Source organism: Microtus pennsylvanicus, chromosome 13, assembly GCF_037038515.1.
Source record: "Microtus pennsylvanicus isolate mMicPen1 chromosome 13, mMicPen1.hap1, whole genome shotgun sequence".
In the NCBI taxonomy this organism is placed as follows: Eukaryota; Metazoa; Chordata; class Mammalia; order Rodentia; family Cricetidae; genus Microtus; species Microtus pennsylvanicus.
The window spans coordinates 21,552,467-21,571,140 of NC_134591.1; the positions used below are offsets into that span (position 1 = coordinate 21,552,467).

General features: G+C 38.9%; 1 protein-coding gene across 1 annotated transcript in view; it reads left to right on the plus strand.

Moving 5' to 3' along the window:
- Ccdc171 (coiled-coil domain containing 171) overlaps nucleotides 1-18,674 on the plus strand; it is a 332,057-nt gene that overhangs the window by 132,931 nt on the left and 180,452 nt on the right. Inside the window, exons 17-18 of the mRNA XM_075944990.1 lie at nucleotides 6,671-7,175; nucleotides 8,323-8,439. Of these exons, the coding sequence (XP_075801105.1) occupies nucleotides 6,671-7,175; nucleotides 8,323-8,439 (622 nt within the window). The remainder of the gene's footprint in view (nucleotides 1-6,670; nucleotides 7,176-8,322; nucleotides 8,440-18,674) is intronic.

The following is an 18,674-nucleotide window of genomic DNA, read 5'->3' on the forward strand; positions in this document are numbered from 1 at the left end:
AAAAGTTCAAGATAAGAATGATTTTCTGGAAGACTTTGAGATTATTGTTATTATTATTATTATTTTAAATTAAACACCCTAAGGTAGAGTAGGTTATTTCAGTATGAGTAATGCTTTTGCCTCATATGAAATTGATGTGTGTTATGTTTGTTTTAAAAATATTGGCCTTTAATATCCTTGGGTGGAGAACACTGACTTTTCTTTAAGGGCAGATTTGCTGTACAGCTGATTCTAGCCTGACTATCAAACAGGCTTTGTTCTTCAAGAGAACTTCGTAGTAAATAATGTATATCTCTGAGAGTCCCCACGGAAAGTCTGAATCGATTTAAAATAGAATTTTGATTTGTAAGTTCTAAAATATATCTGGAAATTACCTTATTTTTACTAGATTTTTCTTCCCTCTTCTTTACATTGTAAAGCTTTTCTCATCAATTAGGCCTTTATTCAGTTGCTGTTGTGGACAAAACTGTGCTAAGCCCAGGGATGGATATTTTTTTATAAAGAGCTACTTAAGTCACTTGGTGTTTGTTAGCTACCTGCAGAGTATAGAGCACTGTGACAGACTGCATAGTAAGTGATCCTTGTCCTCTAGGAAGAGTCAGTCAAAGTGCTGGGGACGAGGGGATAGAGACACATGGAGTCAGTAGGTGACAGTGTGGCGACTGAGTGCCTAAGCGCTTCTTCAGCTCAGGGAAAGTCTAGACTGTAGTAAAAGGAGCAGCGGGGCTGTGTCCCCAGCACCCCGGCTGCCTGGCTAGCTTATGCCCGAAATAACAACACACAAACTGTATTCATTTAAACACTGCTTGGCCCATTTCTATCTAGCCTCTTCTAGGCTAATTCTCACATATTAATTTAGCCCATTTCTAATCATCTGTGTTGCACCCCAAGGTGCGCTTACCGGGAATCGCATGTGCCCGGGAGAGCGGAGCATGGCGTCTCTGTCTGAGGTGTCTTATCTCACTTCCTCTTCCTCCCAGCATTCTGTTCTGTTTACTCCACCCACCTATGTTCTAAGCTATGAGCCCAAGCAGTTTGTTTATTACTTAACCAATGAAATCAACAGATTGATATATGACACTCCCACATCACTAGACCAGTATGGATGGCAGTGATAGCAAAGCATGTCAGAAGAGATGGCTGAAATGGGCCGTGAAGATGTTCTGATGGTGTGAGGGGAGATGGGAGGGAGCTGGAGAACATTTGAAACCATGCAGCGTTCAGGCTCGTGGAAAGGAGGACCCAGCTCTCCATTTTCATTAGCTGGAGGACGGCTCCACAGGGGAAGGCTTGTGACTTGAGGGGAAAGTCTAGGAATACTTCAGATGGGAAGGCTGCATAATAAGATAGGTGAGCCCACTGAAGGACTTGGGCTTAGTTTCATTATTTATAGATGTGCAGTTGTATGCTGTGCAGGAGTTTGGGATTTGTCATGTGCTAAGTAAGATGAACTAAGTTTTTTAATTTTTTAAAAAAACTTTTTAGCTATTTTGTTGGCATACAATGTTTCATAATGGCTCTTTCATTTCCTTCCTTCCTTCCTTCCTTCCTTCCTTCCTTCCTTCCTTCCTTCCTTCTTTCCTTCCTTTCTTCCTTCCTCTTCTTTCCTCTCTCTCTTTTTTACTTTTTTTTCCTTTCGAAGATATGGTTTCTCTGTGTAGTCCTAGCTGTCCTAGAACTCGCTCTGTAGACCAGGCTGGCCTTGAATTCAAGAGATCCACCTGCCCCTGCCTCCTGAGTGCTGGGATTATGGCATGTGCCACCACCAAGGCAGCATTTTCATATATACATGTATGTCAGTATATTTTGTCCCTGTTCATTCCTGAATCCTTTTTTCCTTTTTTTGTTGATAAGTAATAGTTTTTATTTAAAATTTTAAAAATTTTACATATTAACTCCAGTTCCCCTTCTCTTCCCTTCCCTTCTCCTGCCCCCTATCTTTCCCTGTTCCATCCCCCATCCACTTCTCAGAGGAGCTAAGTCTTCCCTTGGGAAGTCAACAAAGTCTGGCATACCAAGTTGAGGCAGAACCAAGCGCTTCCCCCTGTATCAAGGCTGAGCAAGGTATCCCACCATAGGGAATGAATGGGCTTTAAAAAGCCAGTTCTTACACCCAGGGTAAGTCTTGGCCCCAGTGCCAGCCCTCCCCCGCCAACAGATTAAGCCACATAACTGTCACCCACATTCAGGCGGCTTAATCCAGAACCTTTTCTTAATGAGTCTGCCTAATTTTTAGCTCTTCAGCAATCCAGTTGATTTATGCCAGTGGCAATAATGTTTTAAACATTTGAAATAAATAATAAAATTAGCACATATCTTTCCCCATATCATTTGTTTTGTTGGAGACAGGTTAAAAGCCTGAGATCCAGGACTCACTTTGTTTCTTCTTGTGTGGCTGCTGCTGACCAGCCTTTTGTATCCTCGTAGACCTTCTAAGTGTCTTCCGCTTTTGTCTTCCTTGAACTCTTGGTGAGAGTCTAGGGTTGCTTCAGGACTTGCTTCTCTAACCGCATGCTATGCCAATCTTCTGTAGCTTAGCAGTTTTTATTAACCTTTCTGATTCTCATGTTCACTTACTCAGCGTAGTAATATTCTGGGATTTCATGTCCTCTTACAGCTTTCCTGGCATATGAAATTCTTAGCTCACCACACAAGTCTCCCACCATGTTTTCGCACTGCTCGGATCCCTCCATTCCCTTTTCTCTAGGCAGTTTGTAATCTCATAGAGCATGGTGTCTTACTTTCTGGCTGTTGTTCTTCCAAATCTTACTCTTCTGATTCATCTAGCTGTACCCAGAGTGTCATTGGAGATTGCTTCCCAGATGAGGCTATGTACATGGAAACAGTCCGTGTCGGCACTGCTACTCAGATATTCTTGCATGTTTTAAATAGCCATTCCTCTTGGGGCACTACCTACTTTGCTAATGGTATTTGTGTGGAGCCATGGGACATAGTTCAGTTACATTGGTAGAATAATGCTGCCAGAGATTGACCCTCAGTGGAGATGTTGGTGGGGGCAAGATACAGTATCTTTATTTCCTCATTCCTTCATTGCTTACCATTTCTACCAGAAGCATGACTGGTCCAGGTCTTAGAAAAGGAAGATTGGAGTAAATAAAAACAATGGAAATGTACTATAGAAGAGAGGAAATTATTTCTTTCCTTCCTTCTAGTGTTGGTACACATTTAATGTTTATTTCTTTATTTTACTCGTTGACAGTTTCATACATTGCTACAACACATTTGATCAGTTTTCTCTCCCCTTGGCCCCATCTCATTTCCCCTTCTCTTTTGATAAACTTCCTGCTCTCCTTCCTTTTTTCCTTCCTTCCTTCCTTCCTTCCTTCCTTCCTTCCTTCCTTCCTTCCTTCCTCCCTCCCTCCTTCCCTCCCTCCCTCTCTCCCTTCCCTCCTTCCTTTTTTCCTTATTTCCTTCCTTTGTCCCTCCCTCCCTTCCTCCCTTCTTCTTTTCGTTTTTTTTCTTATGGCTTAATAAGTGTAAATTGAGGCTGCTTGTGTCATCATGGGTGGGGATGTTATTTACTAGAGCAACTTACCAGTTGCTATAATACTAAAGAAAATGACTTCCCTTCCACCAGCATCCATTGACTGCCAATAGCTTCTCAGGTAGAGGTGGGGCTTCCCAAGAGACTCCTCTGCTTGCACTGGGATTTTGACCTTTTGTAGTTCTTGTGCTGGGGACTGTAGCTCCTGTGAGTCCATGAGTGCGGTGGCCACACAGTGTCGAGAAGATGGTGTTTCATGGCACTCCTCCACAGCATCTGGCTCTTCCATTTATTTCTGCTACCTCCTCTGAAATGTTCCTCGAGCTTTGGTGGGGGGAAGTTATAGGAATAAATACTCAACAGCCACTTAGTATCAGCACCTTTATCAGTTATGAGGCTGTGCGTTAACTGTTGACCACAGCAAGCTGAATATTCCTAAGACTCAGTGCAGTGCTGATCTATGGGTATAAACATAAATATTTGGAAAGCAGTTGATACCATGACCATTTAGCAAAACAACAGCAGTAGCTATTTCCCATGCCTCAATCTCCCCACCTGCCCTGCTCAGGGCCCGCGATGGCCCAGCCTTTTTGGCTTTTGACCGTATTTGCAATACTGGGCATGAATTCACTTCAGTGGACTGGGGCCTCAAATCTGAGCAGGAAGTGGTTGGCTGTCCCAACAACAGTCTTGTACCTGTTGCACCTGCAGATGCATCTTGCCTAGCAGTTTGTTATTACAGCTTGCAGGGTTCACAGCTGGGGAAGACCACTGATGTCTTTTCTCTCCCGGCAGCCTCAGACCGTACAGTATCTTCTGTGACCAGGAAACCTAACCAGCAGGGGAACCTTCCATTTCAGTTCCAGTAGGATTTTTTTGATGCCCTGAAACCAGTGTCTGGTGCCTTTAGTAATAAGGTTTCTAGTTGTGGTAGGCAATGAAGAACAAAGGTAATAGGTTATATTTTTGTAGATACCCTTGGAGCCTCTTACTAACATCTCATCAGGAAGCAGCCCATATTTGGCACCATGACTTCTGGAAGCAATGTTGTTCATCTGTGCAGGGAGCTTCCTTTTAAAGTTTTTAGAAGTTAGCTTTTAATATTAAGAGTAAGGTTTTCACATGGCTTTTTCATGCATCCTTAGTCTTTACTAACCATCCCTCTATCCCTTCTGCTCTCCTGCCCCTTAAACCCCACCCCTGCTCAAATCATTCTGCCTCCAATGTTGCCCACCTCCATTACTGCCCACCTCTTCTATCGTCTTCTACCGTCACTCCCAACAAACACTGAAACCTAAAATTCCTAAAGTAGGATCGGCCTATGAGAGACTAACATGGTATTGATGTTTCTGGGCTTTGGTTACCTTACTTGATATACAGTTTCCAGTTCCATTCAATAGGAAATCCATTTCTAAAATTCAACTTTTCCTTTCCTGAAGGGAAGGCATGCAAATAAATTAAATCTTTTAAGCAGTGATTTTTTTTTTTAATGCTTTCCTTTCCTGTTCACTGCTCGCCTGTGCCTCTGAATGTCTCCTCTTACTTTCTGTCTTTGGAAAACTATCTCCTAGGATTTATTTTCGTGGGTTGTCATGTCTGCTAGCTTGAAACTATTTTGCTGTTGCCTACCAGCACTGCCCATGATAGCCTTTGACACCACATCTTGCACTGTGGCTGAGCGTGTGCATGACTTGCCTTAGATGTTGATGTCTTTTGAGGCTCTCCTGCCAATGTGAATTTTACAAGTGCCTTTTGTTCTTCTGGGTGTTCACTGGGCAACTCTTGAATAAGACATCATATACCTCTCCCAAAGATCAACTTTAAATTTTTCACATAGTACAGTTTAAACCAGTAGTACAAAGAGAAATAGTTCCTTTAATGTCCCGAAGGAGTCTCATTATGAAGACAGAACTTGACTTTGCCACGCCGATACTGAGGATACTATTTCTCTGTTTCTAAATGACTATAATGCTAGAATTGAACTCCCCTACTTTTCTATTCAAGAGAAAGAGGTTCATGGCTGTGTCATGATGGTTCACTAGGAAAATAAAAGTCTAACTGCAGCTCTTAAATCACGGTTGTTTGCGAGGTTAGACTAAATTATTAAAGGGTTGCTGTTGTCTAGCCCCCTTATTAATGGTGTAGATTTAATTTTTTCCTTTTGCATAACTCACTCCTCTTTCTCCTTTAATTGTCATAGCCATCCAAAGGCTTGTCAGCATCATTTTGGCAGGTGCCCCTGGTGCTCTGACAACCTGGTGTATATCTACTATAGCATTGCACCATAATGATGATTGATTGCTGTTTTCATAGCATATTAACCTTTGTGAGTAGTCTGCAATATTTACTGAGTGGTGACCGAATAGTAGAGTACAATCTATTAGTTTAGAACCCTTCTCCTTTGCCTCCACCGACCACAATGATTGCCAGTTTATTTCTAGTTACTAAAATGGTGTTCTTCCTGTTAATGTTTATTTTTGGTTTCAAGTTACAATTTGAATTCTAAGGATGTTGATCAGAGAAAAAGGATTAGAGAGCTGCTGAGGCCCAGCTCACCATAGTCCTTCCCTCCTGCTCTGGAGCTGCTGTGTGGTGCTCTGCTTGGGAAGTTAGGAGCTGAAACAAGAGGCTCTATTCAGCGTCAGTCCCCGGTAGTCAGAAAGGGCGACTGTTAATTGATCACTGTTTCTTACATCACTAATGTAGCTCATTGCTTATTTTGGCAACAGTAATAGCGTTTACTATACACCCCCCCCCCCCCCCCCAGTTTTCAGTGCTGTTTCTATTTAAGAGGAAATAGTAATTATTGAGGAGTGGAAAGGAGAAATTAGGCCCAGAAAACATATTTATTTCCCTTTCCACATATGTATATTCATATGCAAGTATACAGGAAATTCATGAAATACCCACAAATTTATGTGATATGGCTGATGTAAAGCCGCTGTTGTAAGAGATTTTCAGTCAATGTGCATGTTCAGATCTCAGCTGGCTGGCCCACTGTTGCCACTGGATATTTCATAACACAGACCTTTGGAAGGAAACTAGTAGTCTGAGCTAAAGTATATTTCCTTGTATTAACAAAAATTAGTAAAATGCTTCTTTGTTCCAAGATTTTGCATATATAGATATATATTATTAATATATATTATTTGACTTTTCTTATAGAAATTTCAAGAAATTGCTGAAAAAAACATGGAAAAATTGAACCGTATTGAGAACTCACATGAACAACTGGTTCTTGAGAATTCGCATTTCAAAAATGCGTTGGCCAAGACTCAGAGGGAACAGACATGCTTGTTGGCGGCGTGTGCGCTGATGGCTGGTGCATTGTATCCCCTCTATAGCAGGTCATGTGCCTTATCCACACAGAGAGACTTTCTCCAGGAGCAAGTCAGGAGCTTGGAATTGTTCAAACTGGAAATTAGAACGCTAGCCCAGGCGCTGGCAGCAGTAGATGAAAAGAAACAAGAAGAAGCCAAACCAAAGAAAAAACCGTTCAAAGGACTGACTCGTGTATTCCGGAAAGGTGCAATTGCAATTTTGGCAGCAAACAGACTCAAGATACTGGGCCAATCCTGTGCCTCCCTTTTTACCTGGATGGAAAGCTGTAAGGAAGGCATAGGCATGCTGGTGTGTACAGGAGAGCCCAAAGACAAGCACAAATTTCCAAGTAAGATGGTTTGTGCTTTAAAAAAATCTAGTTATATGTAAGTGAAATATAATATGTGTGTGCTTATCTACTATACAAACCTTCAAAGAATTAATCATGTAACATAGTCTAGTTCATCTTCACATGTGTATGTGTATAAATGTTTAATTTATAAAAATTAGCCTTGAGTTTTTTATAAACTGATATTATGAAGCAATTATGTATAACTTTCATATTGTCTAGATTTATTTGTATTATCTTTTTAAAACAGTATAGTGGAACATTTATACCTCACGTTTTCAATTGTGACAATCCAAAACAGACACTTAAAAGTTATCCATGCTTTCAGTATAAAATAAGAATAAAATGATGAGAGAGTTAAGAATATCTTGAAGAGTTGTTTAAAAGTGAGGCAAATATAAATTTTCAGCTGACATTTCTTGGGAATGTTTTACTATTTTTGAGAAAACAGTAGATTTAGTTGTTAATTTTTTAAAATTTATGCCTAGGGATCAGCCCTAAGGCTACTTTCATGGAGCAAGTGCTCTGCCATTGCGTCCTCAGCCCTGATGCAATGCCGGGTTCTCTGGCAGAAAGGGCCGGGGCAGAGCCAGACCTGTGGGACTTTTACCTGGTTCTGAGTTCTGAGTATGTCAAAGCAGGATCTCGTTTAATTGCATCAGGGATGAACTTATATAGGCTGAGATAAGGGGTGGGAAGCCTGGGGATGGGTCGAGGTGGAGCAAGGAACAAGGGCCAATAATATCTGCTCGTTAGCAGTTAGCAGCTGGCAGAGGCGTGCCTAGGTTGGGTAGCCAGAGACAGGTCTCCAAACTTGAGCTAGGCTCAGGAAGTTGCATTAGGCCTCACCAAACTCAAGTTAGGCTTAAGAAGTTACACTGGGCCTCATGCCCAGGCCTCATGAGGCCCAACAATGCAACTGCTAAGAATCAGGCAATTGTAATACAACCAAAACTAAAAGAAATGTTTGTCTTCTTTGATGCTTGTTATTTAATGTTGTATTAGTCAGATGTAACTAGATTTTCTAACTAGAAAACACTAGGCATACAAAGGCTGATTTACTTAAGTAGCTGAACACTGCTATGAAATTTAAATGTGGATTTTAATAACTTGTAGCATTTCATAATGGTTCCTTCCGTTTCTGCAGAGCATCAAAGGGAGCAGTTACGTTGTTTACAAGCCCTTACTTGGTTCACCAGTTCTGACCTTCTTGTTGCCATTGTCAGTTCTATGACCGAGCTGCAGGAAGTCATTAGTAAAACAGGTATGATCATTTTTATGTCTATGCAAAGTATACTTAAAAAAATGCCTAGAAATCACTTATGGTACAAATTTTAATAAATTGTCTTGGAGGAAAATACATCTGTTTTTTATTTAGCCACAGAGAGATTGTTAAATCTGTATCTAATGATACAGTAAATAAAGGGAAATTTGATGACAAACTTTGTCTTTATTTGTAAAGGAAATTAAATAGCATTTTGGGGTGAATGCATCTACCCCATTCTTCCCCTTTGTGATTTGTTTTTCCTATGAAAAGCACACCATTAGTTTTTTCTTTTATTTATTTTTTATTTTAACTTTTTAAAAGTGTGCAGATTTTTGCCTCCATGTATATATCTGTGCACCTTGTGTGTTCCTGGTGCCAGCAGGGTCCAGAACAGGGTGTTGGATACTCTGGAACTGAAGTTATAGACAGTTGTGAGCTACCATGTGAGTGCTGGGAGTCGATCCAGGGTCCTTGGAAGGAGCTGCCAGTACCCTGAACCATCTCACCAGCCCAAAGTTTCCTTTTTTGTTACTTGGTTTTGGTTTTCTTGCCATAAGTTTCAGAAGCTTGAGCAATAATAGCTGAGCCCATGGAAAATGCCACGTCTAATTTGGTGATATATGCATTTTTAAAAATTTGTTTGATTTCCTGACTCAGGTTGTGCATGTTTATGTGCATGTGTGTGTCAGGAGGGTGTAATGATGACTATTTTTTCTAAGCTGTAAGAAATGTGGCCATGTTCTGGGTAAGCTGAACCCTAGACCAGTCATAGTCATTATGATGCATTAGCAGTAACAGTGTGTCCTGACCTGTTAAGACTTCCCTGCTTAGGGAAGTGTAAGCACGGGAACATGATAATGTGAGATATGATTTAAATTTTAAAGATAGGTCAATGTAAATGAGAATCATTTCATTAAAATTTCAGGTATTTAAACCTAGGCTCCTCTCTCAGGAAACTTACCGATTCTCAGATTATTTTTAAGTGTGGCCACTGATATTGGTAATCCGTGAGCATATTTAATACTTTAGTGAACATTAACGTGCTGGGTTTGAAGTAGAAATAAAATTTAAATTTTAATTATTTAAAAAGATTAAATTAAGACATAATAAATATTATACACACATTTATAATTTTAGATAAATATAAAATAGTATGATTTCTTCAGGCTGTTTCAAACAAAATTAAGAATTTTGGTTTTGTAGATTCAAAGCATAAACTAGTTTTTTTTAAAAGAAATAATGATAATGTTTGGATTTAGTGTAATAAATATATATTTTAAAGTTATTTTTAAGAAGTTATTCAGTGAGTTTCACTATGGTGATTTCATGCATATGTGGAATTATGCTTTGTTATTATTCCTCTCTTTCACTGTCTTTCCCTAACTCTTCCCATACCGTGTTTTGCTGGTCCCCTTCTTCTATTATGATTTCATTTTTCTTTGCAGTTAAAAATAATTCCATTTTGTGTATGTTCCACATTTTTTTCTAGTCATCTGTTGACCATGTAAGCTTGTTTAACTTTGCATGTATAGTGAGCAGTGTAGCAGTGAAATGGATGTGTAAGTGTCTCTCTGGTGTGGCTCCATCACCCACTCGTCCTGTTTTTAGTTGTTTGAGAGGCTCCACACTGAATTCCCTAGTGACCGTATCAGTTTATAATCCCAACAACGCAGATGGGTTTTCCCCACTGCGTTCCCTCCAGGATTTGTTGTCATCTGCTTTCTTAGAGATAGTCCCTGTGCTCTGGCTGACATGGACTCTCAGACTGGTTTTAATTCACATTCCCTTGATGGCTAAAGACAATGACTATATTTTCTAGTCATTACTGGCCATTTGTGTTTCTCTGTTTGAGGACTGCCTATTCAGATTGTCAATGCATTTATTAAATAGATACTTTTTTGGTGGTTAGTTTTACAGTTCTTTATACATTCTAGATATTAATGTACTATTTGTTTATAGTTGACAAAGACTGTTTTCAGGTCTGTGAGCTGTCTACTCTGGTGATTATTTTCTTTGCTGAGCAGTAGCTTTTTATTTGTTAGTAACCCAGTTGATCAGTTCTTAAAATTATTTCTTTTGCTACTGGAATACTTTTTAGAAAACCCTTCCTTTTGTTTAGATATGGAAGTGTTTTGCCAGGATTTCTAAGCTTCAAGTCTTACATTAATGTCTTTGATCCATTTATTATGTGCAAGGTGAAAGATATAAATCTAATTTTAATTTTCCACATGTGGAAATTCACTTCCCTCAGTTCCATTTGTTGAAAGAGTAAAAATCTTGTAGAAAACTCAGGTGGCTCGGCCTCTGTGGGTTTACATCTATGTGGGTTTGTATGCAGGTCTTCTGTTCCGTGTCAGCGCCATGCTGTTTTGTTACTGCATCTCTGTAGTGTAGTTTGGATTAGGTATTGTGTTGTCTCCAGTATTGCCTTTTCTGTGTAGGAGTGTTTTGGCTATTCTTGATCTTCCGTGTTTCCGTATAAAATTTAAAGTTGCATATTACAGATTAGTAAAGAATATAATTGGACGTTTGGTGCATTTTGCTTCCTGGCTTGCATGGCACAAACGGCTTTACTCTACTAGAACCTTCTTGGTATGATGCAATAACACTTCTGAAACTGAGATAATAAAACCTTTTCTTTACTTTAGTTATTTGTCAGGTGTTTTCATTACAGTGGCAAGAAACTGATGCAGGATAATAGAAGAGTCTCTCCAAACAAAATGAAGATTAACATATTTTTAAATCATTTTTATTCTTAGTGTATTCAAATAGATACAGAAGATATTATACTAGAAAAAAAGGAAACATTTTCCAACAGTTAAAGGTAAATGGTTTTCATGGAATAACAAGGGTAATAAATGTAAAGTGTTGACAACTTATAAGGCTTATAATGAAATGCATATATTTAAGATTTTGCGTTTTAATTTATTTTATATGTATGGGTGTTTTGCCTGTATGTATGTGTAAAATGAGCCAGAGTGTTGGTTTCCCAGTTGCCTAGACCAGAATAATCACACAGAAACTATATTAATTACAACACTGTGGTGGCCAATAGCTTAGGTGTATTCCTAGCTAGTTCTTAGATCTTAAATTAACCCATTTCTATTAATCTGTGTACCATTGCGAGGCTGTGGCCTACTTGATGGGGGAGAGTCTTCTGTTTTGTGTTAATTTCATTGGTTAAATAAAGAGACTGCCTTGGCCCTTTAATAGGACAGAAAATTAGGTAGGTGGAGTAAACAGAACAGAATTCTGGGAGAAAGAAGCCGAGTCAGGCAGTCGCTATGATTCTTCCACTCTAGACAGATGCAGGTTAAGATCTTTCCTGGTAAGCCAGCTCGTGGTGCTACACAGAATATTAGAAATGGGTTAGATCAATATGTAAGAGTTAGCCAATAAGAGGCTAGAACTAATGGGCCAAACAGTGTTTAAAAGAATACAGTTTCTGTGTAATTATTTTGGGTATAAAGCTAGCTGTGCGGGTGGCCGGGTGCCAGGAACATAGCCTGCTGCTCCTCCTCACAACACCTACTGGTAAGGTTCTGGTGTCTTTCTCCTTCGGCAGCTACGTGGAGTCTCTCTGACTTCTCTCTCTCTCTGAATTTTCCACCCGACTTTAGTCTGCTAAGCCATTGGCCAAAACAGCTTTATTCATTAATCAATAAAAGCAACATATATACAGGGCATCCCACATATATGTTTGTGCTTCATGTGTGTGAAGTGCCTGTGAAAGTCATAAGAGAGCATCAGATCCCCTAAGTCTGGCAGTTGTGATCTCCATATGGGCTCTGGGAATCAAACTTGGGACCTCTAGAAGAGCATTTAGTTGTCAGCATCCATGTTGGGCAGCTCAGAACTCCAGTTTTAGGGGATCCAATGCCCTTGCTGGTCTTGGCAGGCACCAGCACATGTACTCACATGCAGAAATACCCATATGCCTTGTTAAAAAGAAAATACATAAACTTTACACAAAGAATTTACTGAGATAGGGACATTTTATTTAATATTTACCCCTATAAGTGGGATTAAATTATAGTTTTTCTCTTACCACCACCTTTACCATGAAAATAGTGTAAAAATTAATAAAAATATGCCCACATATCTTTGTACACTTAAGGTACAGATTATTAGTTTTGTAGTCTAAAATTGGACTTTACCGTAAGGGAGACAGCATTTTAGATGCAAAGAAGACTGAAGGCGTAAGTCACAAACAATCCCACAGCAGTTTGGACTTATGATTAATAAGGTGGTATTTATTTAAAGGGGAAAAAACTTACAGATCACTGTCCCAGACAACAGCCCTCTGCGCAATCAGGAAAGAGGCTAGTCGCCAGAAGCAGAGCAGGAAGTAAGAGAGATTGAGGAGGGAAGACGCTTTTTTAAAGAGAGAGCATGCCCCAATGGGCTGGTATCTCAGCAGCTATTGGCTGGAGGAGCGGAAGGACCTCTGGCAACACCTCCCTTTTGTTTAAGTAAGAGAGTTCTAAACCTACTATGAAATTATATACAATAAGTACAAATATCCTATTCTAACTAGCTTAGGTCTTATATAATAAATAGCTTGGCCAAGTCATGAGAGGAAAGTAACTACATTTATATAGTCTTCAACCCCATCGAAGATCTGAGAAGGGAAATAATGTTACCTGGGTAATTAGGAAGTTCAGTAAAACTTCCAAAACATGCAACAAATCACAGAGACAACTAGCTACCTGGGCAATCACCCAAGGTCACGTTTGCAGCGCTGAAGCAACCAACTTTGGCTAAGGCCTAACATAACTGACATACCATTTTCAAAGGCAAGAAACTTGTCAAAACTATCTTACCCTGTCTTGGCAGGATATGACAGTCCTGTTTTTTCCACTCATTATCTCTGTATTCTGTATCTCTGTCAGTGGTTGAGGTATGGGCATTTCTTTGCCCAAAGACCAGTTCAGCCAAAAAGAAAGGCTCTAAGTGGAGTGTCTCTGGTTCTCAACATTCTCTCAGGAATAGAGCGGTGTTGCCAGGAGCAATTGTGTCTCACTACCACAAAACTCTGAGTTAGATTAAAGGCCATTTTCTACAGCTCTTTGAAGAGGTTGAAGATTATCTATCTATACTGAGTATAATCTCTATGTATCTAAAGAACCTGATTAGTCTAATTATAAATGACAAACTTAGAATACTATTGATATATAATTCTCAATACCTATCTAACTTAAAGACTAAGACAATAAACAACTGTGAAACAAATGAGGACAATGACCTCCAAATATAAACAATGTACAAATATACATTGCAGTATGGTAAATATATATCAATACACAAACAATATATAAGTATCGTAATCAGAGGTAGAAATGTACACTGCAATATGGTAAATATATACAATATATATATATCAATACAATATATGTCAATACATAAAAAATGTTTTAAACAGAGGTAGAAACATGCATGCATACAATAGTCAATATAATTTCACTTTGTATCAATATATAAGAATCGATACCAATATATTTGTCTCAAAACAATAACTCACGAGTACCAACAAGTACCAATCTATTATCCCATCATCCCATTATCCCCCTTTTTTTTCAAATGATCCCCGAGCTTATAAAATTCCTCCCCCAACCCTCAACCGTATACTAATTATAATCAACCCCTAAATGATGTCCCTAAACCCAAGGGCAAACTTTACTGGGAGAGGGGACGTCGTCCTCTAGAATTACTTCCAGCTGTCATGGGGCGACGTTCTTTCTGGGGGATCCTGTGAAAGTAAAATGATGATTAAATTTCAAGATCAATGTCTTTTAAAATTGCAAATAGTCTCTGAGTATTTTGTGGAGGTCTGGCCAGAATGTTGTAAAAGAGGTGCACCATTTCAGCTAATCAAGTTGGAACCATCTTGTGCAGCTGGTACCCAAAACAGGTCTTGTAGTAGAGCTATCAGTATCATGACGTCATATCAACCAGGTGGAGTTGTTGTTATGGGGCCCTATCTTCTTCCTGGAAAATTCAAATGTCACTTCAGGAAAAATTCATTGTTCATTGTGAAAAACTTAAACATTAATCATATAGATATATATATAGACATATATATTCAATGAAAGGCATGATAGATATATTCAATGGAAAGTATGATAGATATGAAGAAAAGCCAAGATGTTTTCTAAACTCATATTTCTTTCTGTCCCATATCATGGCTCTTGACATGAGACAGAAACTCCAGAAACACTGGGTTTTTCTCTTACCAACAGGCTTGGAATTGGAGAGGTCCTGAGCCATAGTTCAATTTCAAAACCAGCTCTATATATTTATAAATAAATGCACATTAATACATATTTAAAGATAAGAGTAGAATAATTTTACTTACGAGACCTATTTGATTTTCTTGCTTATTCTTATTGGGTTGTAAATAGTTTCGATCTGTCAGTATTCAAACATCCAGGGTTCCTTGAATTTTCTGAAGATGAGTGTTTTCCTGCAGAGATAAGAAGAGAACCCTGCCCCCATTCTATATGTTTTTCTTACCACCTGTATAAATATCATCTTTGTGGATGAGCTGTCATTTCTCCTTTCCAAGAGGTTTCTCCCCTTCAAATAGAAACTTTATTAATTTTGATGGTATCCACAATATTTCTCCTGTGGAAACAAGAGCAAAACCCCTTCCCCAACGTAGCACATCTCCTGGCTTCCATTGAGAGGTCAGCACATCTTTGAAATAAATCGGTTGATTTTGTTCAGCAGACTTTTCCATTATCCAATGTCTTTCTGCTGCTCTCGTTTCTTTCTCAGTAGCGTTAAGAAAATTCAAGGTTAATAAAGCATTATGTAATCTATTTCTGGGGGTATTTTCGGTCTTTTTCTGTTTGTTCAGCATATCCTTTAGAGTACGATTTGATCTTTCTATAACTGCTTGACCTGTAGGATTATTTGGTATACCTGTAATGTGTTTTATATTATAATAATCAAAAAAGTGTTTCATTTTCTTAGATACATATGCTGGACCATTATCTGTCTTTATTTGTGCAGGTATACCCATGATGGCCATAACTTCCAATAAATGTGTGATTACTGAATCAGCCTTTTCTGAGCTCAGGGCAGTAGCCCATTGAAAACCTGAATACGTGTCTATGGTGTGGTGTACATATTATAATTTACCAAATTCCATAAAGTGGAACACATCCATCTGCCAGATTTCATTTCTCTTAATACCCTTTGGGTTACTCCCTGCAGGCAACGGTGTTTGATTATAGAAAGAACAAGGAGGACATCTCTTTATAATGTCCTTAGCTTGTTGCCATGTAATGGAAAATTCTTTCTTTAGGCTTTTACTACTGACATGATGCTTTTTATAAAATTCTGAGGCCTGCAACACGCTTCCAATTAATAATTGATCAAGCTCAGCGTTACCTTGTGTTAGAGGACCAGGCAGACCTGTATGGGACCGGATGTGTGTTATGTACATTGGACAAAGCCTATTCCTGATTATGTCTTGTACCTGGATAAACAATGAAGTCAACTCTGTGTCATCTGGTATAAATTCAGCAGTTTCAATATGCAAGATAACTCTTTCTGCATATTGTGAATCTGTAACTATATTAAGAGGTTCTTTAAAATCCCTTAGCACCATAAGAATGGCATATAATTCTGCCTTCTGGACAGAATTATAAGGGCTTTGTCCACCTTACTCAATTCATCCGACTTGTAACCTGCTTTCCCTGATTTATTTGCATCAGTATAGAACGTACGGGCTCCAGTTATTGGAGCATCACGTACAATTCTAGGAAGAATCCAAGAAGTTCTCTTTATGAGGTTAAGTCTACCACTTTTGGGATAGTTGCTATTAATTTCTCCCAAAAAATTAGCACAAGCTCTTTGCCATGGTTCATTGTCTTCCCATAACTTTTTTATTTCTTCAGTAGTAAAAGGCACTATAATTTCTGCTGGGTCTATACCTGCTAGTTGATGAAGTCTCAGCTTACCTTTTATAATTAATTCAGAGACTTTTTTCACATAAGTTTTTAATTTTTTACTTGGTTTATTAGGTATAAATATCCACTCTAAAATAATATCTTCCCTCTGCATTAGAATCCCTGTAGGAGAAATTCTGGAAGGCAATATGACTAGGATGCAGCTAAGATTTGGGTTCACCCTACCCACATGTGCCTCCTGTAATTTTTCCTCAATCATTGTCAGTTCCTTTTCTGCTTCAGCTGTCAGTTTCCTTGGACTATTCAAATCTTTATCACCATCTAAGGTTTTGTTTAAATGAACTATTAGATCAGGTATTATCCCAACAGCTGGTCATAGACTGGAAATGTCTCCTAACAATCTTTGGAAGTCATTAAGAGTCTTTAACCGGTCTCTCCTAATTTGTGCCTTTTGCGTTTTAATTTTCTCTAACCCTATTCTGTAACCTAGGTAATTAATAGAGTTTCCTTTTTGAATCTTTTCAGGGGCAATTTGTAATCCCCACCTAGGCAAGACTTTCTTTACTTCTTCAAACATCCTTTCTAAAGTATCTTTATTTGAATCAGATAACAAGATGTCATCCATGTAATGATAAATTATGGACTTGGGGAATTGTTTACGAATTATTTCCAATGGTTTACTCACAAAATATTGGCACAATGTAGGACTATTGAGCATACCCTGTGGGAGGACAGTCCATTGATATCTCCTATTAGGCTGAGAATTATTATAAGTAGGCACTATGAAGGCAAATTTTTCTCTATCCTTTTCTTGTAACGGTATAGTGAAAAAACAATCTTTCAAATCAATAACTATAAGAGGCCATCCTTTTGGTAACAGAGAAGGCAAAGGAATTCCAGATTGTAGTGGGCCCATAGGTTGAATTACTTTGTTGACAGCTCTTAGATCTGTCACCATTCTCCATTTACCAGATTTCTTTTTTACAACAAACACAGGAGAATTCCAAGGGCTTGTTGATTCTTCAATATGGTGAGCATCTAGTTGCTCTTGCACCAGCTGTTCCAATGCCTGTAATTTATCTTCAGCTAGAGGCCACTGTTTGATCCATATTGGCTTCTCAGTTAGCCATTTTAAAGGTAGGGCTGTTGGCACCTCTAAAGGTTTGGTATTTGCTGTATGTTCTTGTACAGCCTGAATGGCTGGTGACCTTTTCCCATAATACCTCATCATATCTTTCCCAGAATTATGAGTTCCTGGAACTACAGGAATGTTAATCTGGGTATTCCATTGTTGTAGCAGGTCACGGCCCCATAAATTTATGGCAATATTGGCTATATATGGCCTTAGTCTTCCTATTTGCCCTTCGGGTCCTATGCATTCAACCCATCTTGTGCTTTGTTTTACATGAGATAGGGTTCCAATTCCCAGAAACTGAACATCTACCTCTTGAAGAGGCCAATTCGGATGCCAAGATTCTGGAGTAATGATACTTACATCCGCACCTGTGTCTAATAAGCCTTCAATAAAAGTGCCATTTATACAGACTTCTAGCTTTGGTCTTTGATCGTTAATAGAAGTCTGCCAAAATATACATTTACTCTGTCTTACTGGGTTTTTTGACTGATCCTCCACGCGTAATTCATCATTTAGACCACTATTACTTTTTACAGCAGAAATTGGAGCTTTTAATTTTCTTGGTGAGGCACGTTCTCCACTGTGACTGGGAATGACTGGGCCCCTCAAGGAGTTTCCTGATGGTATTGGGTTGCCGTGTCTGTCTGTTGTTGACCTGCATTCGTTGGACCAATGTCGGCCTTTACCGCATCTCCTACATATACCTGAAGGCCGAGGTCTCCTATTTTTGTCATTCCCAGAGGAGATATTATTCCTAGAAATTCTGTGCCTGCAATCCCTTTTCAGATGTCCTAATTTACCACAATTAAAACACCTGGCAGTTTGATGTCTCCTCATTGCTGTGGAAATTGCTTCTCCTACCCAAGATTCATCATTATATCTAAACGTCTTGACATTCATCGTATGCTGAATCCATTCATCCATAGGTGCTGATCTAGACTTTAAAGGCCCAATTATCTTTTTGCATTCTATGTTTGCATTCTCAAAGTCTAGAGATTCAAGAAGTATTCGTCTAGCTTCTGGGTCTGTTACCCCTATGTCCAGAGCCTTAATTAATCTTTGCAAAAAGTCAATAAAGGGTTCTCTCTGTCCCTGCCTAATTCTGGTATATGATTCAACCCTTTTTGCTGGATCTTGTATCCTATTCCAAGCATTTAAAGCTGCTTGGTGACATAGACACA